We start from the raw sequence: 25,831 nt of genomic DNA, 5'->3' as shown, positions 1-25,831 counted from the left end.
CGTCTTTAAATACTGTTGTCTTCTCACTAGGGTGCTATAAAGAGAAATAAGGCTTTTCCAAATCTTTTAAGGGCAAAGGTACTATACGAAAAGTGGCTTATTAAACTTTCACAAACCACAAAACTAGTTTTCTATCAAGAGAGATTCATTATGAAATACGGTTACAGTGTAGTGAGTTAGAGCACTGGCACCCTGGGGTCAGGAGGACCTGAGTTCAAATCCAGCCTCAGACACTTTACACACTTACCAGCTGTGTACCCTTGGGCAAGTCACTTAACCCCAATTGCATTGAATTCCTCCCTCCAAAAATAATAAATGAAATATGGTTATAGAATAATTTTAGTATTTATGCAAAAATACTGTGTAATATTTTCTATATATGCATATTGTATATTAATGGTACATTTATGATAATTTATGTTAAAATGAAATAATGTATAAGTGTACCTATGTATGGCAATAGAATTACACTATTCAAATGCTTGTCAATTTTTTTTACCAACATATACAGTCGACCTAACAGATTAAGTTGACTTATGAGACAAAATTTCTTTCTACAGGATGCTGATATGAATTAATAATTGAAAAAAATTACCATTTCTCAATTGTGTATAATGAAATGGGCCATTGTTGCTCCACTCATTATGTTGAAAGAAAATTGGTCAAATACTTGGTATAGGGTCTTGTTGACACGATTCCATTGAAAACAAAAAATAAAAATAAAACATATCAATATATTTTCTGAAAATAATAGACCTAAATATTGAATTCTTACAGGTACTAAGAGGTCACTATCAAAAAACTACCAGCAGGGGTGGAGCTAAGATGGCAGTGTGAAAGGAGGAACTTACTGGAGCTCTCTTACAAATTCTGTCAGATACCTCTAAAAAAGTGAACCTGAGCAGATTTGAGAGAGATAGAAGCTACTAGGACACTGAATGTGGCAGATTTGCAAGCCAGGAGAGTCCACAGGGTTAACAGGATGGATTTGTGGGCTGGGAGAGTGCTGGTGCATGGAACTGCACTTGACCACACCAGAATAGGAGCAGCAGCAGAACCCAACCAGCCAACCAGGCTGGGAGAGCACTGAGCATGCTGAACTAAACCATATCTGAGAAGGAGCAGGGGCAGGCCCAGGGCTGAATAGCAGGCTGTGATGGTGATCCCCAGGCCTCTCAGCCCAGGACAGGAGTCTTTTAGAGCTATATGAGACAGCAGTGCAGAGCCCAAGGCTTAGGCAACAGCTACTCTTGAGGCTTTCAGCCCACAGTCTAAAGGTTTGAAACTCACCTTCTTGAACTTCCAGTAGCCATGATGACCAGATAAAATGGCTCTCATCACCCCCTTCCTCACCCAGAGAATACTCCTCTGTGAAAAATCCTGGAATAGTGGAGCCAGAAGTGGGACTTTAGTTGCCTTTTAGCTCAGCGGGCTGGAAAAATGGCCCCTCTTGTGGTGGTGAAAGGAGACTAATGCAGGAAGAGAGGTGTCCCAGCAGGCCCCACTTCAGCAGAACAGCAGGAGTTCCTGAGTCCCAGGGAGGTAGAGCTAGCAAACGTCAACACCAGGACCCCAGACATGCCTTTGCACAGCCAGGGGAAGTGGCAGATATCAGCGCAGAAAATGGCTGAGACTGCCCATGCTGTAGTGCAGCTCTAGGGGAAGGGGAGACTTCCAGTAGCCAGACCACCCCTCCCCCACACATTATACCAGGAGCTTCAGTCTAACCCAGAGGAATTCAGAAAGACATCCACCTGGCCTCGACCTTCATATACCAGCCAGCCCTAGCTCTTCACCAGGTGAGTAGTAGCATTATATAGTCACTAGCTGACAAAACCAGAGGCCACAGCACAGAAAACCAGTAATCAGGGCCACAGTTCCCAGCACAAGAAGCTTGGGAAGAGCCACCTGAGCCCCAGGAGCTGAGATCCGCTTTAAAAGCCAGGAAAAAGAGAACCACCATGAAGAAGCAATCCTAAAAACCAAGGACTATTGATTCTTATTATGGAGACAGGGAAGATCAAAATACCAATTCATAAAAGGACAGCATTGACACTATACCCACATCTGAAACCTCAAAAGGGAGTATGAACTGGTCTCAGGCCCAAAAAGAATTCCCAGAAGAGCTCAAGGAAGATATTAAAAACCAAATTAGAGAGGTAAAAGAAAAAAAGGGAAAAAAAGTCACTGATGAGAACAAATCTTTTAATATTTTTGCCTTTAATTTTTTAATTTTTTGAGATTTTTTATTTTTAGTTTGCAACTCTCAGTTCTACATAATTTTGAGTTCCAGATTTTCTTCCCCCCCTTCCCCGCCTCCCTCCCCAAGATGGCATGGAATCTGATATATCTTCTACATATAACTTCGCACTGAACTTACTTACACAATAGTCAAGTTGTAAAGAAGAATTATGTCCAATGGAATGAATCATGAGAAAGAAGAAAAAGAACCCAAAAAAACCATGCAAAACAAAAACAAAAGAGAAAAAAAACAAAAGGGAAAAAAAAAAGGAGAGCATAAAATGTGCCTCAATCTGCAGTCAGACTCCATAGTTCTTTCTCTGGATATAGATAGTATTCTCCATCATGGGTCCTTTGGAGTTGTCTTTGCACCTTGTATTGCTGAGGAGCAAAGTCTATCAGGGTTAGTTATCACAGAATCCATATATGTGTGGTTGTGTATAATGTCCTCCTGGTTCTGCTCCACTTGCCCAGCATTATATCATGTAGGTTTTCCCAGGTTATTATGAAGTCCCCATATCTTATATCACAGTAGTATTCCATTACATTCATATACCACAACTTGTTCAGCCATCCCCCAATTGATGGGCATCCCCTTCATTTCCAATTCTTTGCTACTACAAAAAGAGCCTCTACATATATTGTTGCACATATGGGTCCTTTTCCTCCTCATCTGATCTCTTTGGTATACAACCCTAGAAGTGGTATTGCTGGGTCAAAGGGTATGAACATTTTTATAGCCCTTTGGACATAGTTCCAAATTGCTCTCCAGAATGATTGGATCAGTTCACAACTCCACCAGCAATGTAACAATCTTCCAATTTTGCCACATCCTCTCCAGCATTTATCATTTTCCTGTTTTTCATGTTAGCCAATCTGACAGGAGAGATGTGGTACCTAAGAGTTGTTTTGATTTGCATTTCTCTAATCAGTTGTGATTTTGAACATTTTTTCATATGCCTATAGATATCTTTAATTTCTTCCTATGAAAACTGACTGTTCACATCCTTTGACCATTTCTCAATTGGGAAATGACTAGTATTGCTATGAATTTGACTTGGTTTCTGGTATATTTTAGAAACAAGGCCTTATCAAAGACACTGGTTGTAAAGATTTTATCCCAATTTTCTTCTTCCCTCCTCATCTTTGTTGCATTGACTTTTACATTTTAATTTAACACAATCGAAATTATCCATTTTGAATTTTGTGATGCTCTCTATCTCTTCTTGTGTCATGCATTCTTTTCTTTTCCATAAATCGGATAGGTAAACTATTCCTTGCTCTCCAAAATTGCTTACAGTATCAGCCTTTATTCCTAAATCATGAACCCATTTTGACTTTATTTTGGTATATGATGTAAGATATTGGTCTATGCCTGGTTTCTGCCCTACCATTTTTCCAATTTTCCCAGCAGTTTTTGTGAAATAGTGAATTCTTAGTCCAGAAGCTGGATTCTTTGGGTTTATCAAAGAATATATTGCTATAGCTGTTGAGTACTGCGTCTTGTGTACCTAACCTATTCCACTGATCCAGGACTCTGTTTTTAGCCAGTACCAGGTAGTTTTGATGACTGCTGCTTTATAGTACAGTTTAATATCTAGTATGGTGTATTGGCAATCAAAATGGGCTCTTGGCACTTAATTCAAACAAGTGCCCCTAAAGAGTTTCGCCTTTATTTCCTTGATTAAATTGGGAGTCCTTGATGACCTCCTTGCCTCAAGGGAAAGCCTAGTTTACATGGGTTTGAGTGACATGTTTGTGACATCAGAGACTTTTAGACTACGTGGGTTTAAGTCACGTTTTTTGTGATGATTTTAGGTCATGTGGGTGAGTCACATGTGTGAATCACTCTTGACCCTGAAAAAGACATAAAACCAGAGGTTGGCTTTCTGTTTTGTCGGAGCTCTGACCCACAGCAGTAGTGTAGAGTGTGACTCTGGGACAGCTGTTGTTATGAGCTCCCTGGCTGAACTCAGATGTTGGTAACTATGAATTGTATTTGCTTTGTCTGTTCATGTTTGTAATTTGTTTGTATTTTATTCTGAAGTTCAGGGTACTGGTTTTTTCCCCTGAAGTAAGTGAATGGTATTTGTATGCTGGATTAAATTGAGATTGTTCACCCCTTGAATTTGCTTTCCTTAGCAAAGCAGATCAAAAGAACGTGGGCTTGCAGTGTTCTGTGAGCTGGTTGTTGTTGGTTTAACACCCCCACAGCAGCTGCTAGCTGGATTGTTGCAACATATGGCTAGGCCACCTTCCCTACCATTTCTTTTCATCAATACCCTAGATATTCTAGACCTCTTGTTCTTCCAGATGAATTTTGTTATTACTTTATCCAGTTCTGTAAAATAATTTTTTGGTAGTTCGGTTGGTATGGCACTGAAAAGATACATCAATTTAGGTGAAATTGTCATTTTTATTATATTAGCTCAGCTAATATAATATTAATAACTCTTATTTTTCCATTTATTTAGATCTGACTTTATTCGCGTGAAAAGTGTTTCATGATTATGTTGACATAGGCCCTGAGTTTGTCTTGGCAGATAGACTCCCAAATATTTTATAGTGTTTACAGTAACTTTGAATGGATTTTCTCTATCTCTTGCTGTTGGGCTTGGTTAGTAATGTATAGGAATGCAGAGGATTTATGTGGGCTTATTTTATATCCTGCAACTTTGCTAAAGTTGTTTATTATTTCAAGTAGTTTTTTTTCCTTTTTTAAAATTTATATAACATCTTTCTATGGCGGGAGTAGCTGGTGGCTCTTATACAGCCGTGAAGGCTGCGGCACTGGCCGCGTCTGGCCGACCTGGGTGCCCGGAGCAAAGGGGAGATGGAAGGGAAGACGCAAATGGGCAACCTGAAGAGAGTTCCACTGTAGACCAGGGGAAAGACGATGAAAGCATCTCTCCCTGACGAGAAAAGCTCAGGATGCCTGGATGATGCCTAAAATACAACCCTGTCCCAACATCTGATCCAGAGGCCAAGTCCGTATCAAAATTCACCATTAGAAGTCCTCTGTAGACCTTTGGTGGGAAAGGCCCCTAGCGAATTGTTCTGACAAGTTACACTGCAAAAGTGGCCGGAGGAAGGCCTGTGCAGATACATGTGAACCAAGCCCAAGGCTCTCCTGTTTTGGATGCGTTGTCAATAGGAATCGGACCACTTCAGTTCACTCCTTGAACGGGAAATTGTGTGGAATCCTGCCCTTCAAAACTTGGGATGTTGGCTCCTTTATTTACTTAACTATTAATGCCATTGGCATTAACCCAGTCCTGTGGCTAAACTCCAGACTAATGTAAATCTCATCTATGCCCATGATGAAGCAAGGGATGATGAAGTTACTCCTCATCGTCATCACAGCGCTCCTACGACTTGGCCTGGCAGGTCATGCCCTTCCACAGCATCCGTTTATCACATCAATACAAAGGGCCGTCACTGCAGCAAACTTAACTGATTGTTGGGTCTGTTATAAAGTGGGTAATATGGAAAGCGAGGTTTCTCTGATCCCCATCCCAGCCCCACTATCCCACTGGATCAATGAATCCATATATAGAGTGTATTATTCTTCCTCCTATTCTAAATACCAGTACCTGTGGAAATACACAGGCCGGCCCCTCTCCCCTGAATATGGGAAAGGACCAAAATACAAAGTACATGTAAGCCGCTCCTTCCATACTTACCAAGTTGCAGGACGTCCACAGTATCGAATACAACACCGGGGTCAGTATCCCTTGTGTATCCAAAACGACAATGGAACCGTATACTTGGGCGATGTTCCTGAGGAGAGATGTACCCAGACTCTGTGGTTTGACACTGATGATGGTACATGGGAAGTGGACCCTGGATCAAATAGCGGAAGAAACTTCAAATGTGGGAAGACCTCCCCGATGACATTCTGGGGAAAAGAGAGCTACTCCAACTTCACCATCCTCCCCCTCAATTACACCTCTGCTGGCTGGGAGAGTGAAACAAGGAACTATCATAACGACACTTTGTATGTACTAGCTGAAGGGGGAGAGATTGTCCACACAAGTTTCAATATGTCAAGTTGCCCTGGGGAAGGATCTTTTGTCAACTTCACACTTTTATACCAGATGTTTGAGTTTATACTTTGTGCCTATAATGACACCCCTTGTCACCATTTGACCCACTCGTGGAAAAATTTTGACAAGCGATGCCCTTGGTACTTTGAAACAGGTACTATGATGATACAAGGGAGGGAACGGTGGTCGCCAAATTCCACCTGGGCCCAGTACTCTGGTAACAGACTTACTCTATCCCTCGCACACGCTTTAGGGCTTTATTTCATTTGTGGTGATTATGCTTATAAGGCTTTACCTCCAGGGTGGGGAGGAACTTGCACCATAGCTTATCTAGTCCCTGATCTACAGATACACAAGACCTTGACCTCCACATCTGTCCCCAACCCCGGGAGCTTCATCAATCGGTTTCATAAGCGAACCACTAATCCTTTCGCTGAGAAACCCTCAGGATTCCATGCTTTCGCCCAAACCTTGTTTCCATGGCTTGGAATTTTGGAAATCGAGAAGGCAATAGTGAACATGTCTGCGGCTGTGGAAGAAGGTTTCAGTGCCACCCTCGAAGCCATTTCCAACCTGCGGCTAGAGGTGGACCCCCTGTCTCAGGTGGTTGTTCAGAGTCGGATGGCGTTAGACATGAAACGGGCACAACAAGGAGGGGTTTGTGCATTTATCAACACCATGTGTTGTTTCTATGTTGATAAAAAGAACCAGATAAGTCAGAATGCTGCCAAGTGGAAAAGCTTCATGAACACAGACCCTGAGTAGTCCTGACTCGGTGATACTCCCAAGGAGCTTGGGGGGGGGGGGGGGGGGTGGGACCAGGCGGGGATGGTGCAGGACACAAACAAGAGTACTGTAGCTCCAAGGGAGAGTCCTAGGGAGTGCCTTAACGTGGATAGCCTTAGTTGAAACTCGGATTGGTTTCTGTCTATGCAGTAGGCTGCCTGTTTGCCGTCATCTCTGCTATGGTGCTGAGCCTCATAGCACAAGGGCTACCAAAAACCAGACCCTTGTTTGAAGAGTCACTTTCTAGCTAGTGGCTTCCCTACTTAGCTTTGAATAAACTCTCCTTTTTCATCTGGTCCCTGAAGCTACTGGCCCAGCTGGTGGTTGAGAGCTCCCTGGGCTCTTCCGGACTCCAAGGTGAATGCCTTTGTCAGACTGAAGCCCCATGAGAGGGCCGCCATATGCATTTTGTAGCTTCTGCAGCATCCGGCAGGGCACTCTACGCAGTGTCTGCTCAACAAGTACTGTATGGATTGTCCGACTGTTGATTGTTTTTTGATCATCAGTGGGTAGCATAAAGGGACATACATTTTGACTTAAAAAAAATTTATATAACATATTTAGTTTTCAGCATTGATTTTCACAAGAGTTTGAATTACAAATTTTCTCCCCATTTCTACCCTCCCCCCCACTCCTAGATGGTGTATATTCTGGTTGCCCTGTTCCCCATTCAGCCCTCCCTTCTGTCACCCCACTCCCCTCCCATCCCTTTTTCCCTTCCTTTCTTGTAGGGCAAGATAAATTTCTACACCCTATTGCCTGTGTATCTTATTTTCTAGTTGCATGCAAAAAATTTTTTTTTTGTTTTTGAACATTTGTTCTTAAAACTTTGAGTTCCAAATTTTCTCCCTTCTTCCCTTCCCACCCACCCTCCCTAAGAAGTCAAGCAATTCAACATAGGCCACATGTGTATCATTATGTATAAGCCTTCCACAATACTCATGTTGTGAAAGACTAACTATATTTTACTCCTTCCCAAGCCATCCCCCTTTATTGAATTTTCTCCCTTGAGCCTGTCCCCTTTCCAAAGTTTTTGATTTTGATTACCTCCACCCCCATCTGCCCTCCCCTACATTATCCCCCCCGCCTTTTTTATCTTCTTCCCTCTTCTTTCCCGTGGGGTAAGATACCCAATTGAGTATGTATGGTATTCCCTCCTCAGGCCGAATTTGATGAGAGCAAGATTCACTCGTTCCCCCCCACCTGCCCTCTCCCCTCCTCCCACAGAATGGCTTCCTCTTGCCACCTTTATGTGAGATAATCCACCCCATTCTATCTCTCCCTATCTCCCTCTCTTAATATATTCCTCTCTCATCCCTTAATTTGACTTTATTTCTTTTAGATATCTTCATCTTCAACTCACCCTGTCTGCTCTCACTCTCTCTCTCTCTCTCTCTCTCTTTATATATATATATATATATATATATATATATATATATATATATATATATATATATATATACACACACATATACCCATACATATATACATACATGCACATTCACTTATATATATATATATATACATAAACATATATATATATATGTGTGTGTGTGTACATATATATATGCATATTCCTTTCAGCTACTATGATATTGAGGTCTCATGAATCATACACATCATCTTTCCATGTAGGAATGTAAACAAAACAGTTCAACTTTTGTAAGTCCCTTATGATTTCTCTTTCTTGATTACCTTTTCATGCTTCTCTTGATTCTTGTGTTTAAAAATCAAATTTTCTATTCAGCTCTGGTCTTTTCACTGAGAAAGCTTGAAAGTCCTCTATTTTATTGAAAATCCATATTTTGCCTTGGAGCATGATACTCAGTTTTGCTGGGTAGGTTTTAATCCTAGCTCCATTGACCTCCGGAATATTGTATTCCAAGCCCTTCAATCTCTTAATGTAGAAGCTGCTAGATCTGTGATTATTTTGATTATGTTTCCACAATACTTAAATTGTTTCTTTCTGGATGCTTGCAGTATTTTCTCCTTGATCTGGGAGCTCTGGAATTTGGTGACAATATTCCTAGGAGATTTCTTTTTGGGATCTATTTGAGGAGATGATCAGTGGATTCTTTCAATTTCTATTTTGCCCTGTGGCTCTAGAATATCAGGGCAGTTCTCCTTGATATTTTTCTTGAAAGATGATATCTAGGCTCTTTTTTTGATCATGGCTTTCAGGTAGTCCAATAATTTTTAAATTATCTCTCCTGGATCTATTTTCCAGGTCAGTGGTTTTTCCAATGAGATATTTCACATTGTCTTCCATTTTTTCATTCCTTTGGCTCTGTTTTATAATATCTTGATTTCTCATAAAGTCACTAGCTTCCACTTGCTCCAATCTAATTTTTAAAGTAGTATTTTCTTCAGTGGTCCATTGGACCTCCTTTTCCATTTGGCTAATTCTGCCTTTCAAGGTATTCTTCTCCTCCTTGGCTTTTTGAAGCTCTTTTGCCATTTTACTTAGTCTATTTTTTAAGGTGCTGTTTTCTTCAGTGTATTTTTCAGTATTTTTTGGGTCTCCTTTAGCAAGTCATTGACTTGTTTTTCATGGTTTTCTCACATCCTTCTCATTTCTCTTCCCAATTTTTCCTCTACTTCTCTAACTTGCTTTTTGAAATCCTTTTTGAGCTCTTCCATGGCCTGGGACCAGTTCATGTTTTTCTTGGAGGCTTTTGGTGTAGACTCTTGCACTTTGTTGACTTCTTTAGGCTGTATGTTTTGGTCTTCTTTGTCACCAAAGAAAGAATCCAAAGTCTGAGTGTGTTTTCGCTGCCTGGCCATATTCCCAACCAACTAACTTGACCCTTAAGTTTTTCAGCGGGGTATGACTGCTTGTAGACTAAAGAGTTCTATGTTCCACGTTTGGGGGGTATGCGCCAGTTCTGCCACACCTGCACTCCTCCTTCCCCAAGAACTCTCAACCTGGATTGGGCTTAGATCTTCAGCAGGCTGTGCACTCCTGCTCTGATCTGCCACTTAATTCCTCCCATCAGGTGGGCCTGGGGCTGGAAGCAACAGCAGCCATAGCTGCCCCACCTCTGCTGCCCCGGGTGAGGTGGCCAAACCACGAACTCCTTCCACTCCCTCAGCTTTTCCCACTAACCTTCTTCACTGTCTTTGGTGTTTGTGGGTTGAGAAGTCTGGTAACTGCTGCAGCTCACTGATTCAGTGCACTAGGGCCTGCTCCGCCTGGCTCCCAGCTCCCAGCTCCCAGCTCCGTGTGGGATAGACCTCACCCAGAGACCATCAAGGCTGTCCTGGGCTGGAGCCCTGCTTCCCTCTGCTGTTTTGCAGGTTCTGCAGTTCTAGAATTGGTTCAGAGCCATTTTTTATAGGTTTTTGGAGGGACTCGGAGGGGAGCTCACACTAGTCCCTGCTTTCCAGCTGCCATGTTGGCTTCACCCACGGATGTTCTTCAAGTAGTTTTTTACTTGATTCTCTAGGATTCTCTAAGTAAATCATCATATCATCTGCAAAAGGTGATAGTTTAGTTTCTTCTTTGCCTATTCTAATTCCTTCAATTTCTTTTCTTCTCTTATTGCTACAGCTAACATTTCTAGTACCAAATTGAATAGTGGGCGTGATAATGGACATCCTTGTTTCACCCATGATCTTGTTGGGAATGCATCTAACTTATCCCCATTACAAATAATGCTTGTTGATGGTTTTGGGTAGATGCTATTTATAATTTTAAGGAAGGCTCCATTTATTTCTATGCTTTCTGGTGTTTTTAATAGTAACGGGTGTTGTATTTTGTCAAAGGCTTTTTGCACGTCTATTGAGATGATCATATGATTTCTCCTAGTTTTGTTCTTGATATGTTCAGTTATGCTGATAGTTTTCCTAATATTGAACCAGCCTTGCATTCCTGGAATAAATCTGACCTGATCCTAGTGTATTATTCTTGTGATAAGTTGCTGCAATCTTTTTGCTAATATTTTATTTAAAATTTTTGCATCAATATTCATTAGGGAAATGGGTCTATAATTTTCTTTCTCTGTTTTAACTCTACCTGGTTTGGATATTAGTACCATATTTGTGTCATAAAAAGAATTTAGTAGGATTCCTTTTTCACCTATTTTCCCAAAGACTCTATAAAGTATAGGAAATGATTTTTCTTTAAATGTTTGATAAAATTCACATGTAAAACCATCTGGCATGGGAGAATTTTTTCCTAGGGAGTTCATTGATGGCTTGCTCAATTTCTTTTTCTGAGATGGGGTTATTTAGAAATTTTACTTCCTCTTCTGTCAACCTGGGCAATTTATATTTTTGTACATATTCATCCATATCCCTAAGGTTGTCAAATTTATGGGCATACAATTGGGTAAAATAATTCCTAATTATTGTTTTGATTTCCTCTTCATTAGAGGAGAATTTACCCTCTTCATTTTTGATACTAGTAATTTGGTTTTCTTCTTTCTTTTTTTAAATCAAATTGACCAAAGGTTTATCAATTTTGTTGTTTTTTCCTTAAAACCAGCTCTTTGTTTTATTTATTAATTCAATAGTTTTCTTGGTTTCAGTTTTATTAATCTCTCCTTTAATTTTCAGTATTTCTAATTTGGTATTTAGTTGTGGATTTTCAATTTGTTCTTTTTCTAGCTCTTTCAGTTGCATGCACAATTCATTGATCTCCTTTTTCTCTATTTTATTCATGTAAGCGTTTAGAGATATAAAACTTCCCCTAAGAACTGCTTTTGCTGCATCCCATAAGTTTTGGTATATTGTCTCATTATTGTCATTCTCTTGAATGAAGTTATTAATTGTTTCTATGATTTGTTCTTTGGCCCACTCATTCTTTAGGATTAGATTATTTAGTTTCCAATTAATTTTTAGCTTATTTTTCCATGGTTTTTTATTACAAATAATTTTTATTGCATTGTGATTTGAAAAGTATCCTTTGACTACTTCTGCCTTTCTGCACTGGATTGTGAGGTTCTTATGCCCTAGTACATGGTCAATTTTTGAGTATGTGCCATGTACCGCTGAGAAGAAAGTATATTCCTTTTTATCCCCATTCAGTTTTCTCCAGAGGTCTATCATATCTGCCTTTTCTAAAAGTCTGTTCACCTCCTTAACTTCTTTTTATTGATTTTGAGGTTAGATTTATCAAGTTCAGAGATGGGGAGGTTGAGGTCTCCCATTATAGTTTTGCTGTCTATTTCTTCCTGTAACTCCCTTAACCTCTCCTCTAAGAATCTGCATGCTCTACCACTTGGTGCATATATGTTAAACAATGATATTGCTTCATTGTTTATGGTGACTTTTGGCAGGATGTAATGTCATTCCTTATCTCTTTTAATTAAATCTATCTTTATTTTTGCTTTGTCTGAGATTAGGATTGCTACCCCTGCTTTTTTTTACTTTAGCTGAAGCCCAATATATTTTACTCCAGCTTTTTACCTTTACCCTATGTGTATCCCCCTGTTTCAAATGTGTTTCTTGTAAACAGCATATTGTAGGATTATGGTTTTTAATCCATTCTGCTATCCACTTCTGTTTTATGGGAGAGTTTATCCCATTCACATTCACCATTGTGATAACTATCTCTGTGTTTTTCTCCTTCCTATCTCACCCCTGTTTATGCTTTTATTTCTCCCTTTCCCTTTCCACTCTTCAACAAAGTTATGCTTTTGACCACCACCTTTCTCAGTTTACCCTCCCTCTTGCTTCCCCTCCCTTGTCTTACCATTTTCTACTTGCTACTTCTTCCCTCCCTTCTGACCACCCTCTCCCTTTTTTTCCCCTTTCCCCTTCTACAGCCTTTAGGACAAGTTAGATTTCTATACTTATCAGGGTGTGTTATTCCCTTCTTGAACCAGATCCGATGAGAGTAAATATCAAATACTGCTCTTCTCCCTCCCTTCTTTCCCTCTACTATAACGTGTTTTTGTGCCTCTTCATTTGATGTAATTACCCTTTTCTACTACCTCCTTACCTCTTCTCTCAGAACCCTCCCTTTACATCTCTTAATTATGTTTTTTTATCCTTATATCAGTTATTTTATACAGACAACCACAGTCTATGTGTATCCCTTTCAATTGTCATAATAACTGTACTATATTCAAGATTGACATATATATGTATATGTCAAAACATACATAAGATGATATAATCCTATTTAAAGATGTAAGTAATTTGCCCTTATTGATTAATAAGGTTTATGGGGGTTTCCCCCTGTTTACCTTTTAATGTCTCTCTTGAGTTTTGTATTTAAAGATCAAATTTTCCATTGAGTTCTGGCCTTTTCATCAGGGAGGTCTGGAATTCCCTTATTTCATTGAATGTCCATCTCCTTGCCTGAAAAATTATGCTCAATTTTGCTGGGTTGTTGATCCTTCGTTGTAGTCCCAGTTCCTTTGCCCTTCACAATATGATATTCCAATTTCTCCTGTCATTTAATGTAGAAGCTGAAAGATCCTGTGTGATCCTGACTATAGTTCTACAATATTTGAATTGTTTTTTATTTTTGTCTGCTTGCCGTATATTCTCTTTGACTTTGTAATTCTGAAATTTGGCTATAATATTTCTTGGTGTTTTTAATTTGGGATCTCTTTCAGGGGGTGATCAGTGGATTCTTTCAATGACTTTTACTCTCTGGTTCTAGGACCTCTGGGCAGTTATCTTTGATAATTTCTTCGAAGATACTGTCAAGGCTCTTTATTCATTGTGGATTTCTGGTAGACCGATAATTCTTAACTTGTCTCTCCTGGATCTATTTTCCATGTCAATTGTTTTACCAATCAGATATTTCATATTTTCTGCTATTTTTTCATTCTTTACATTTTGTTTTACTACTTCTTAACGCCTCATAGGGTCATTAGCTTCCACTTGCTCAATTCTAATTTTTAAATGAATTGCTGTCTTCATTTTGCTTTTGAGTCTCCTTTTCCAATTGGTTGATTTTACCTCTTAGGGTGTCATTTTCTCTTTTTAGATTCTGAATCTCTGTAGCCATTTCACCAATCTTATTTTTTAAAGACTTGATTTTATCAGTGGGTTTTTTTTTCCATTTTTTTTCTTTTACCTCCCTAATTTGGTTTTTAAAATCCTCCTTTTGCTCTTCCAGTAATGTTTTTGGGCTTGAGACCAGTTCACGTTACCTTTTGAAGTATCAGATGTGGGTATAGTGTCAATGCTGTCCTCTTCCAAATCAGTATTTTGATCATGCCTGTCTCCATAAAAAGAATCAATGGTCCTTGCTTTTTGGGGGGTTCTTCTTCATGTTGGCTAGTTTTTTCCTGGCTTTACAGTGATTTTATACTTTTGGTGTTCAGGGCTCTCTGTCCCAGGTTTCTTGTTCTGGGAATTGTGAGTCTAGTTACTGGCTTTGTGTATTATAGCCTTTAGTTTCCTGAAGTATGGGGATGGGTCTGGCTTCCTGAAGTCTCCTCTTCCCCTGGGGCTGCTCTCCAGTACTGTTGCTCTTCTGCAATGGTCTTAGCTGTTTGTTGTCTGTCACTTCCCCTGGCTATGCAAAGGTATGTCTGGGCTCCTGCTGTTGAACCCTGCTGGCTCTGCCCCTCTGGGACTCAGGAACTGCCACTTCTCGGCCACTGAAGCCCCACTTCTGTCTCCTCAATTCCAGCATTTTTTCCTGAGGAATTCTCTGGGTCGGGGGTGAGGGGGGGGCTTAGAGCCATTTACCTGGCCATTATGTCTCCCATAAGTTCAAGAAGACTCATTTCTAACCTTTGGGCTGCAAGCCTCAGGAGTTGATGTCTCACGGCCCATGGCATTGTGCCGCTGCCTCTCATTGCTTCTACAGACTGCCATCCTGTGTTGGGAGGCCTGGGGATCTCTGCTGGTTTTGGGTGCCCAGCTTTCTCCCAGCCTGGGTCACTGGCTGGTTTTCACAGCTGCTTCCACTTTGGTGCTGTCTGGTGCAGCTCTGCACACCAAGTGCCCTGTCAGTCTACAGATCCATCCCATCGACCTTGCGGACTTTCCTGGCTTGGAAATTTGCCCCACTCAGATGGCTAGTGGCTTCTAACTCTCAAATCTGCTCAGATTCGCTTTTTTATAGGTATCTGACAGAGCTGGTGAGAGAGCTCTGGTAAGACATTGGTTTTTACGTGGCCATCTTGCCTCTGCCCTGAGAACAAATCTCTAAAAAGTAAAATTGGTAAAATGGTTAAAGAGGATAAGAATCTAGTTGGAGAAAATGACTCTTGAAAATTAAAAGTAACCAAATGGAAAAGGAGGTACAAAAGCTAAATGAAGAAAACAATTTAACAACTAGAATTGGGCAAGTAGAACCTAATGACTCTATGCGACATCAAGAATCAGTCAAACAAAATCTAAAGAATGAAAAAATAGAAGAAAACATGAAATATGTCATTGGAAAAAACAACTGACCTGGAAAATAGATCCAGGAGAGATAATCTAAGAATTATTGTTCTACCTGAAAGCCACAATGAAAAAAATAGCCTGGACAGTACCTTCCAAGAAATTATCAAGGAAATCTGCCCCAAGGTCCACAACCAGAGGGTAAAATCGTCATCTCAAGAATCCACCAATCAGTCCCTGAAAGAGATCCCAAACTGAAAACTCCAAGGAATATTGTAGCCAAATTCCAGAATTATGAGGTCAAGGAGAAAATACTGCAAGCAACCAGAAAGAAACAATTTGAATATTGAAGAACTACAGTCAGGATCACACAGAATCTTCCAGCTTCTACATTAAATGACAGGAGAAATTGGAATATCATATTCTGAAGGGCAAAGGAGCTTGGACTACAACTAAGGATCAACTATCCTGCAAAATTTTTCGGGCAAGGAGATGGACATTCAATGAAATAAGGGAATTCCAGTCCTTCCTGATGAAAAGGCTAGAACTCAATGGAAAACTTGATCTTCAAAAACAAAACTCAAGAGAGACATAAAAAAGGTAAATGAGGGAAAACAACTTTATTATTCAATAAGGGCAAATTGTGTACATCCTCATATAAGATTATATTGTTTTACATAAGTTATGTATATATTTATATATGTATGTTATATATACATATATATATGCATATATATATATCTTGAGAATGGTGCAGTTATTATGACAATTAAAAGTGATATACATAGACTGAGGTTGTCATTATAAAGTAAGTGCTGTGATGATAAAAAACAATTAAGGTGTGCAATGAGATTGGTTTGGGAGAAGATGTAGGGAGGATGTAGAAAAAGGTAAATTATATCACACAAAGAAGCACAAAAACATATTATAGGAGAGGGAAAGAAGGGAGGGAGAAGAGCAGTGTTTGAGCTTCACTCTCATCAAATTCGGTTCAAGGAGGGAATAACATACTTTGATAAGTATAGAAATAAAACTTGTCCTGCAAGCAGTAGGAGGGGAAAAGGAAAAGAAAAGGTAGGGGGGTTAGAAAGTAGGGAAGAAATAACAAGGGGAAAAGGGTAAGAAGTGAGGGGTGGCAATAGGAAGGGAATATTGAGGGAAGTGGTGGTCAAAAGCAAAACTCTTTTGAGGAGTGGAAGGGAGAAGGGAGAAATAAAAGCACTAATGGGGAGGTGGGTGGAATGGGATGGAGAAAGAGACCCAGACAATAGTCATAACTGTGAATATGAATGTGATGAACTGTCCCATAAAATGGAGGCAGTTACCAGAATGGATTTAAAACCATAACGCTACCATATGTTGTTTACAAGAGACACATTTCAAGCAGGGGGACACACACAGGGTAAATGTAAAAGGCTAGAGTAGTATATATTACGCTTCAGCTGAAGTAAAAAAAGAAAGTAGGGGTAGCAATGCTAATGTCAGACAAAGCAAAAGAAAAGAGAGATCTAATTAAAAGAGGTACAGAAGGAAACGATATCCTGCTGAAAGGCACCATAGACAATGAAGTAATGTCATTGCTTAACACAGATGCACCAAGTGGTATAGAGTGCAGATTCTTAGAGGAGAAGTTAAGGAGGTAACAGGAAGAAATAGACAGCAAAGGAGTGAATTTTTGGAAGGTGGCAGAGTAGGGAAAACAATTCCAAACTCACAAGATTTTCCATTACAAGAGTTAAAATGGCACCTTAGGGCAAACAAAGTATGGTAGGGACAAAGAAAAATAGGAGCATAACCAGGCTCTTTCTGGGACAATTTGAGAAGATCTGAAGAAAAATCCTGACACAAGGTTTGGTCCTGCAAAGAGTAAATACCTCCAGCCTAGGTTCTGTTTTGACCAGAGGCAAGCCCCTTAAACAACAAGCAGCAAGTCCTGTAGTTAGTTGATTTGAGAGACTACCTCAGCCCCAGCCACTGGAACTTTTCACCCTGGGACAGTGAGGGGAGTTGGGCATTTAAGCCCAGTAAGATTGAAGAAACCTCTGCTGACAAGGAACACTAGACTCAGCTGTGCTGGGAAGAGTAGTGGGGATGAGAAAGAATCAGCACAGGCCTGGTGAGTGCAGAAGCAGTGGGGTGGAAAGCCCCTGGCTGTGGGCCTTTATAGGAGGTTGGAGGTGTGGCTTTGGTTGCAGGCTAGAGGGGAGAACTGAAGATCTGGGGCAAGAGGCACCACTTCCCATACCCAGGGCTAGAGGTGATTACAAAAATCAAGCTATTACAACAAAAAATACACAGGCAAAGGAGAAAGAATCCCACCATAGGAACCTATTATGGGAATAGAGATGACTGGGGCTCTCCTTGAGAGGATGATATTGAGGTAAAGAAACCCCCAAAGAATAATATCAAATAGTTATCTGTCCAAAAAGAATTTATATCTTAAAAAAGACTTTAAAAATCAAATGACAGAGGTGGAGGAAAAACTAAAATAAAAAAAGAGAATAATCCAAGAAAAACAAGAAGGTTATGAAAGGAAAGTTAACCAATTAAAAAAGGAGATCCAGAATCTTAAGGAGGAAAATGACACCTTGAAAATTAGATTTGGCAAAGTGAAGCCAGCAAAGTTATAAGAGATCAAGAAAAAGTTAAACAAAACATGAATAATGAAAAAATAGAAGAGAAGGTGAAACATTAGAAAAAACAAAAGATATGGAGAATACACCAAGAAGAGAAAATATAAAAATAATTGGAATAACTGAAAGTTATGATCAGAAAAAGAATCTTGACAAAATAATACAAGAAATAATTAAATATAATTGTCCTGAAGCATTAGAACAAGGTGGGGGGGTAGCAATAGAAAAAAAATTCATTGATCAACACTTACAGAAGATCTTATGAGGACAACTCATAGGAACATCATAGCCAAATTCTCAAACCCCCAGTTCAAGGATAAAATATTAAAAGCATCAAGATTAAAACAATTTAAATATGAGGGTGCCACAATCAGAATTACACAAGACCTAGCAGCAGAGACATTAAAGGACCACAGGTCTTGGAACACAATATATCAAAGAGCATAAGACCTGGGACTCTAGCTGAAGATATCATATCCTGAAAAACTAAGTATTATTTTGATCAAAACAATGGACATTTGATAAACTTTCAGACTTTCAAGACTTTGTAAAAAAATAACCTCAACTTAAAAGAAGATTCAACATACAAGAACCAAGAGAAACGTAAGATATATACCAAAGACTAACTATAAGGGATTCATGAGGACAGACTGTTTACCTTTCATGTAATGTAAAATGTATGTCTATGATTCTTATTAATAACTGGTAGCTCATAAGAAAGATTGGGGTAAACCTGACTATGATATGAATTTAAAAGTGTAAAACCATTTAGGAACAGCTAAAAAAGAGTAACAATTTTATACAAATGAGGTGAAAGAGAAAGGAAGGATACAGAGGAATTAGATGGGGGAGGAGGGCTGGTAGTTTTGGCAACCTACTTTCTTCAGGAATGGGTTTAAAAGGGAACAATACGTATATGTTTAGAAGAGTATAAAAGTCCCCTAAATATAGAAGAAATAAAATGATAGGGGCATAGAGAGGGGGAAGAGGACAAGAGAGGGATTGTTAGAGGGGAGAATGAAGGAACAGGTAAAAGGGGGGTATAGAAGGGTGTTTAGATTAATGGGAATGGGAGGATAGGGGAGGGATCCTTGGAGGGGGGAAGGCAAGTAATAGGAGGGCAAAGTAGAGGTAGAGGTAGAGGAGGGGGGTAGGTAAGTAACAGGAGGGCAAAGTAGCAGGTTTCTACCTGCTAAGGTAGAAGAGGCAGAGGGGACGGGAAACAAGAGATATGTACAAACATAAAAACAAAGATCAGGAGTAGAATATGTTTGGGGAAGTACATGTCTATATGTACATATGTATACATATAAAAGTGTATGTATATATCAAGAAACATATCTAGACTATATTGTAGCCTTCTGGGGGTTGGGGCGAGGGGAAAAAAGAACAAAGTTTAAAAGTGCACCACAGAGAACAAAAGAAAACACAAGGAAGCAAAGAAAAGTTGGACAATTTTCAACATAAGGTGTATTATTTATCATACAGGCTTTCTTGAAATGAAAATTTATTGTTACATATTTTGAATCTTCTCTTGTGTTCTGCTATGCACATGAATACTTTTATTTTCTTTCTTACTTTGTATTTAAGTATCAGTATTTAAGTTTATGATGTGTTTTTGTTTCTTTTCTCTATTCTGTATTTGTGTTCTAGTAAAACAAATTTAATAAATAAAACAAACAAAAAAAGATTAAAAAAGAAATAGCAAAACTATATACTAGTGGGGGACCTCAACCTCAATGTCTCTGAACTTGATAAATCTGACCTCAAAATAAATAGAATAGAATTTTAGAAAAGGTAGCTATGATAGACTTCTGGAGACAAGTGAATGGGGATAGAAAGGACTATATTTTTTTCTCAGTAGTACATGGCCGTTGCAACAATTTGGCTAGCAGCTGCTGTAGGGATGTAAGGCCCAGCAACAACCAGCACACAGAAAGCTGCCAACACAGGTTCTTTTGATCTGCTTTACTAAGGAAAGCAATGTTAAGGGGTTAACAATCTTACTTTAACCCAGCATAAAAATATCATTCACTTAGTTCAGGGGAAAAAGCCAGCACCCTGAACTTCAGAGCAAATACAAACAAATTACAAACATCAAGAGACAGACCTCATCTGGTTTGAATCTCAATGCATAGTTACCTGGGTTTAACAAAGTCCCAACATCTGGGTTTACAAGCTGGAGGGCTCTTAACTACAGCTGCCCAGAATCTCCACATCAACACACCTCCAAGAGTCAGAGCCCCAAGCAAATAACTCTGTTCTCTCTTTTTATACATTCTTTAGCCATCATCAAACATCATCTGAGTGGCCAGAGTTCAGGCTTCTACTATTGGCTCTGGTCTTAGCAACTCCCCTTAGGACCCTGAGGGCTTCACACCCATTAGGCTTAGCACCTAGTAGGTAGGGGTTTGGGCCTGGGACTTTGCACCTAGTAAGGCTCAATTAAAGACACTTAATTAACCTATCATTCTAAAACAGTAAAAAAAAATCCCAAATTAATTGATATTTCACTCAGCAGGACATGGCACATTCAAAAAATGAACCATGTAGTAGGCCGTAAAACCTTACAATCTAGTGCATAAAGGCAAAAATAATCAATGCATCCTGTTAAGATCATGATGAAATTAAACTTATTTGTAATAAAGGATGGTGGAAAAATAAACTAAAAATTAATTGGAAGCTAAACAATCTAATCCGAAAGAATGAAACAGTAGCTTCATTCAAGAGATTGGCAATAATAAGACAACATACCAAAACTTATGGGATGCAGCAAAAGCAGTTCTTAGGGGAAGTTTCATATCTCTAAATGCTTACATGAATAAAGAAAAAAAAGAGATCAATGAATTGGGCATGCGACTGAAAAAGCTAGAAAAAGAACAAATTGAAAATCTCCAATTAAATACCAAATTAAAAATACTGAAAAACAAAGGAGAAATTAAAAAAAAAATGAAATCAAGAAAACTATTGAACTAATAAATAAAACTAAGAACTGGTTTTATGAAAAAAAAACTAATAAAATGGATTATTTTGGTCAATTTGATTTAAAAAAAGAAAGAAGAAAACCATAATATCAGTATCAAAAATGAAAAAGGTGAATTCATCTCCAATGAAGAGGAAATTAAAGCAACGATTAGGAATTATTTTGCCCAATTTCATGCCCACAAATTTGACAATCTTAGTGAAATGGATCAATATTTACAAAAATATAAATTGCCCAGGTTAACAGAAGAGGAAGCAAAATACCTCAATAAGCCCATTTCAGAAGAAGAAATTGAGCAAGTCATCAATGAACTCCCTAGGAAAAAATCTCCTGGGCTAGATGAATTTACGTGTGAATTTTATTAAACGTTAACAATTAATTCCCATAATTTATAGACTATTTGGGAAAATGGGTGAAGGAGTCCTACTAAAATTTTTTATGACACAAATGTGGTACTAATACCTAAACAAGTAAGTGTCAAAACAGAGAAAGAAAATTATAGACCAATTTCCCTAACGAATATTGATGCAAAAATTTTAAATAAAATATTAGCAAAAAGATTGCAGCAACTTATCACAAGAATAATATGCTATGACCAGATAGGACTTATTCCAGGAATGCAAGGCTGGTTCAATATTAAGAAAACTATCAGCATAATTGATCACATCAACAGCAAAACTAGCAGAAACTATATGATTATCTCAATAATTCAGAAAAAGCTTCTGACAAAATACAACATCCATTCCTATTAAAAACACTAGAAAGCATTGGAATAAATGGATCCTTCCTTAAAATCATAAATGACATCCACCTAAAACTATCAGCAGACATTATATGTAATAGGGATAAGCTAGATGCATTTCCAATAAGATTGGGGGTAAAACAAGGCTGTCCACTATCACCCCTATTATTCAATTTGGTACTGGAAATGTTACCTTTAGCAATAAGAGAAGAAAAAGAAACTGGAGGAATAAGAGTAGTCAAAGAAGAAACTAAAGTATCACTTTTTGCAGATGATATGATGATTTACTTAGAGAATCCTAGAGAATCAAGTAAAAAAAACACTACTTGAAATAATACAAAAACTTTAGCAAAGTTGCAGAATATAAAATAAACCCACATAAATCCTCAGCATTCCTATATATTACTAACAAAGCCCAACAGCAAGAGATAGAAAGAGAAGTTCCATTTAAAGTTACTGTAGACACTACAAAATATTTCAGAGTCTACCTGCCAAGACAAGACAAACCCAGGGCCTATATGAACAAAATTATGAAAGGCTTCTCACACGAAGTCAGATCTAAATAAATGGGAAACATTAGTTGCTTGTGGTTAGGCCAAGCTAATATAATAAAAATGACAATTTTAGCTAAATTAATTTACTTATTCCGTGCCATACCAATCAAACTAACAAAAATTATTTTACAGAGCTGGAAAAAATAATAACAAAATTCATCTGGAAGAACAAAAGGTCCAGAATATCAAGGGAATTAATAAAAAGAAATGCTAGGGAAGGTGGCTTACCTATACCAGATATTAAACTATACCATAAAGTGGCAGTCATCAAAACTACTTAGTACTGGCTAAGAAATAGAGTGGTGGATCAGTGGAATAGGTTTGGTACATATGATGCAGTAATCAATCACTATAGCAATCTACTCTTTGATAAACCCACAGAATCCAGCTTCTGGGTTAAAAATTCACTATTTCACAAAAAACTGCTGGGGAAAACTGGAAAATAGCATGGCAGAAACTGGGCATAGACCAATATCTTACACCACATACCAAAATAAAGTCAAAATGGGTTCATGATTTAGGAATAAAGACTGATAGTATAAGCAATTTGGGAGAGCAAGGAATAGTTTACCTGTCAAATCTATGAAGAAGGAAAGGATTCATCACCAAACAAGAGATAGCGTTACAAAATGCAAAATGGATAATTTTGATTACTTTAAATTGAGAAGGTTTTGTGCAAACAAAGTCAATGCAACAAAGATTAAGAGGGAAGCAGAAAAGTGGGAATCTTTACAACTAGTGTCTCTGATAAAGGTCTCATATCTAAAATATAGAAGAAACTGAATCAAATTTATAGGAATACAAGTCATTTTCCAATTGAGAAATCATCAAAGGATATGAACAGGAAGTTTTCAGAGGAAGAAATTAAAGATATATATATATATATATATATATATATATATATATATATATATATGTATATATATATGTATATATACATATATATACACACACATATATATAATGCTATATATTTAGAGCATTTTTCATATGACTATATATACATATACATATTATTTACACAATAGTCATGTTGTGAAGAATGAATGAGAAAGAAGAAATGAAACCAAAAAAGGAGAAAAAAACATATATATATATGTATATATATATATATATATATATATATATATATATACACATATACATATTATATATAGTCAGATGAAAAATGCTCTAAATCACTGTTGATTAGAGAAATGCAAATCAACATAACTTTTAGGTAAACCACATCTCTCCTGACAGATTGGCTAACATGACAAAACAGGAAAATGGTAAATGCTGGAGAGGATGTGGGCAAAATGGAACATTGTTACATTGTTGGTGGAGTTGTGAACTGATCCAGCTATTCTGGAGAGCAATTTGGAACTATGCCCAAAAGGGCTATAAAATGTGCATACTCTTTGACCCAGAAATACGACTTCTAGGGCTGTATCCCAAAGAGATCACACAGGTGGGAAATGGACCTATATGTACAAAAAATTTAATAGCAGCTCTTTTGTGGAGGCAATAAATTGGAAATGAAGGGGATGCCCATCAATTGGGGAATGGCTAAACAAATTGCCATATATGAAGGTAATGAAATACTATTGTGCTATAAGAAATGAGGAGCAGATGGACTTCATTATAATCTGGAAAGACTTAAATGAACTGATGCTGAGTGAGGGGAGCAGAACCAGGAGAACATTATGCATGATTATAGACAAACAGTTTCTCTAAGGACTAACTTCGATAAACTTGGCTCTTCTCATTGATGCAAGGTTCAAAGACAGCTCCAAAAGGCTCATCATGGAAAAAACTATGCACATCCAGAGAATTACAGAGTCTGAATGCAGGTTGAGGCAAACAATTTGCTCTCTTTTTTTTCTCCTTCTTTTTTGGTTTCATTTCTTCTTTCTCATGATTCATTCTTTACAACTTGACTACTGTGTAAATAAGTTTAATGTGAATGTATATACCTATATCAGATTACATGCTGTCTTGGGGATCAAGGGGGAGGAGAGGTAGGGAGAGTAAATTTGGAACTCAAAAACTTGTGGAACTGAGTGTTGTAAATTAAACATAAAAAAAAAAATTAAAAAAAAACTACCAGCAATTCTTTTGTATTTTAAGAAAATATCCCCAAATAAGGTATTCATCCTTTTGACCTCCTTTAGTTTTTCTTAGTTATCTTTCTTTAATTTATTTTCTATTGTCTGGAAGGGCTTTCTGTCTCATCGGTATAATTAAAACTATCAACGCCCCCTCCAAACAAATTATAATAATTTTTTTTTCTATTTAACTTTTACTTTTGTGAGAATTTCAAAGTGCTAGTGTTAGTTTCTGACTATTGTATTATTCAGATGGCAGTAATAATTTATGCATTGATACCTTAGAGACTTTAAAGATTTAAAGTTTCTCTAAAGGTACTTACCTTCACATCAGGGAATAGTTTACTCACTGGCAGCATTTCACCTAGTATTTCCTAGGAATACCGTAAATGAAAGTCTTAGGTATCTTTAAAACAATCTTTATCACAACACACTAAATTTTTTTTTTCCAAAGAAGACAGGAGTTAACACATAGTTTCCATGTTTTGTTCTATTTTCCAAAAATAGTGTTACTTTGAAAAAAAATATTTGAAAATATATCACATATGGACATATAACTCCAATTATTCCTTAGCTATCCTTTTTACTACTGTTCTCTTAAATTTTTCTACTTTCTCCCTATATTTACACCAACTTTTTGCTTAATTTTGTGTATCTTGGCACTTTAAAAATTACACATAATATATGTCATTCAATTTATACAAAAACAGCACCCAGATATAGCTGCCTTAAAGGAGTTAAATGCTTAAAATGAGTTGATGTGGGCTGGAGTATGAAGAATAGTGTTCTAATTTTCAGGAGTTTGTATGTTTATTTCTTTGTTTTCGAAGGTTTATATGTGTATTTCTCTGTTTTTGAGAATAAGAGTTGAGAGCTTGAAGTGGAGTATGGTGAAGAAGAAGAGATATCCTAGATCTGGTGAGAGAGAGGATGGAATAAATATGGGAGGGAGAATGCAGTGGGAAGAGCAGGAGAGAATACAGAGAGAAATAGAGGTAATTTATATTTCAAGCTTCCATGATAAGTGAATGTTATAGCCTAGAACTGTAGCTATTGTAATAATTAAGGTGGGACTTTTTTTTACTCTTTTCTCTTTTGGAGCACTTCTTTAATCAAGTGTCCTTGATGAGTCTGGCCGTTGTTTCTTTGATTGGATCAGGAGTCTTTGATGATGGTCTTACCTCAAGGGAAAACCTAGTTTATGTGGGTTTGAGTCCCACTTTTAGGTCATGTGGGTTTGAGTCGCATGTTGTGATGCCCTTTGACCCTGAACAGGGTATATAAACTCAGAGGTTGGTGTTTGTTCCCTAGGGCCTCTCACTCACTGGAAGAGTGGCGTGTAACTCTGGGCAAGCCGTTGGAACTGCCCCCCGGCTTTGCTACTCCAGATCCACTGGTTCTTCTCCGGTAACTGAATTGTGATTTGGTCTGTTTATATTGTCTCTGCTTGTAGTTTGTTTGTCT

At 38.1% G+C, this 25,831-nt stretch overlaps 1 protein-coding gene across 1 annotated transcript; it reads left to right on the top strand.

Annotated features, from left to right (window-relative positions):
* Positions 1 to 5,348: 5,348 nt before the first annotated feature.
* LOC118847847 (endogenous retroviral envelope protein HEMO-like) lies at positions 5,349 to 7,079 on the top strand. The gene has a single exon (XM_036756495.1). The coding sequence runs from the start codon at positions 5,553 to 5,555 to the stop codon at positions 7,050 to 7,052; it is 1,500 nt and encodes a 499-aa protein (XP_036612390.1). The 5' UTR covers positions 5,349 to 5,552; the 3' UTR covers positions 7,053 to 7,079.
* The last annotated feature ends 18,752 nt before the right edge of the window (positions 7,080 to 25,831 follow it).

Source organism: Trichosurus vulpecula, chromosome 4 (genome assembly GCF_011100635.1).
Source record: "Trichosurus vulpecula isolate mTriVul1 chromosome 4, mTriVul1.pri, whole genome shotgun sequence".
Lineage (NCBI taxonomy): Eukaryota > Metazoa > Chordata > Mammalia > Diprotodontia > Phalangeridae > Trichosurus > Trichosurus vulpecula.
This window is presented reverse-complemented; position numbering and strand designations above follow the sequence as displayed.

What these genes read in the sequence shown, in the direction of transcription:
- LOC118847847 (XM_036756495.1), top strand. Translation starts at nt 5,553, where the DNA reads ATGCCCATGATGAAGCAAGGGATGATGAAGTTACTCCTCATCGTCATC.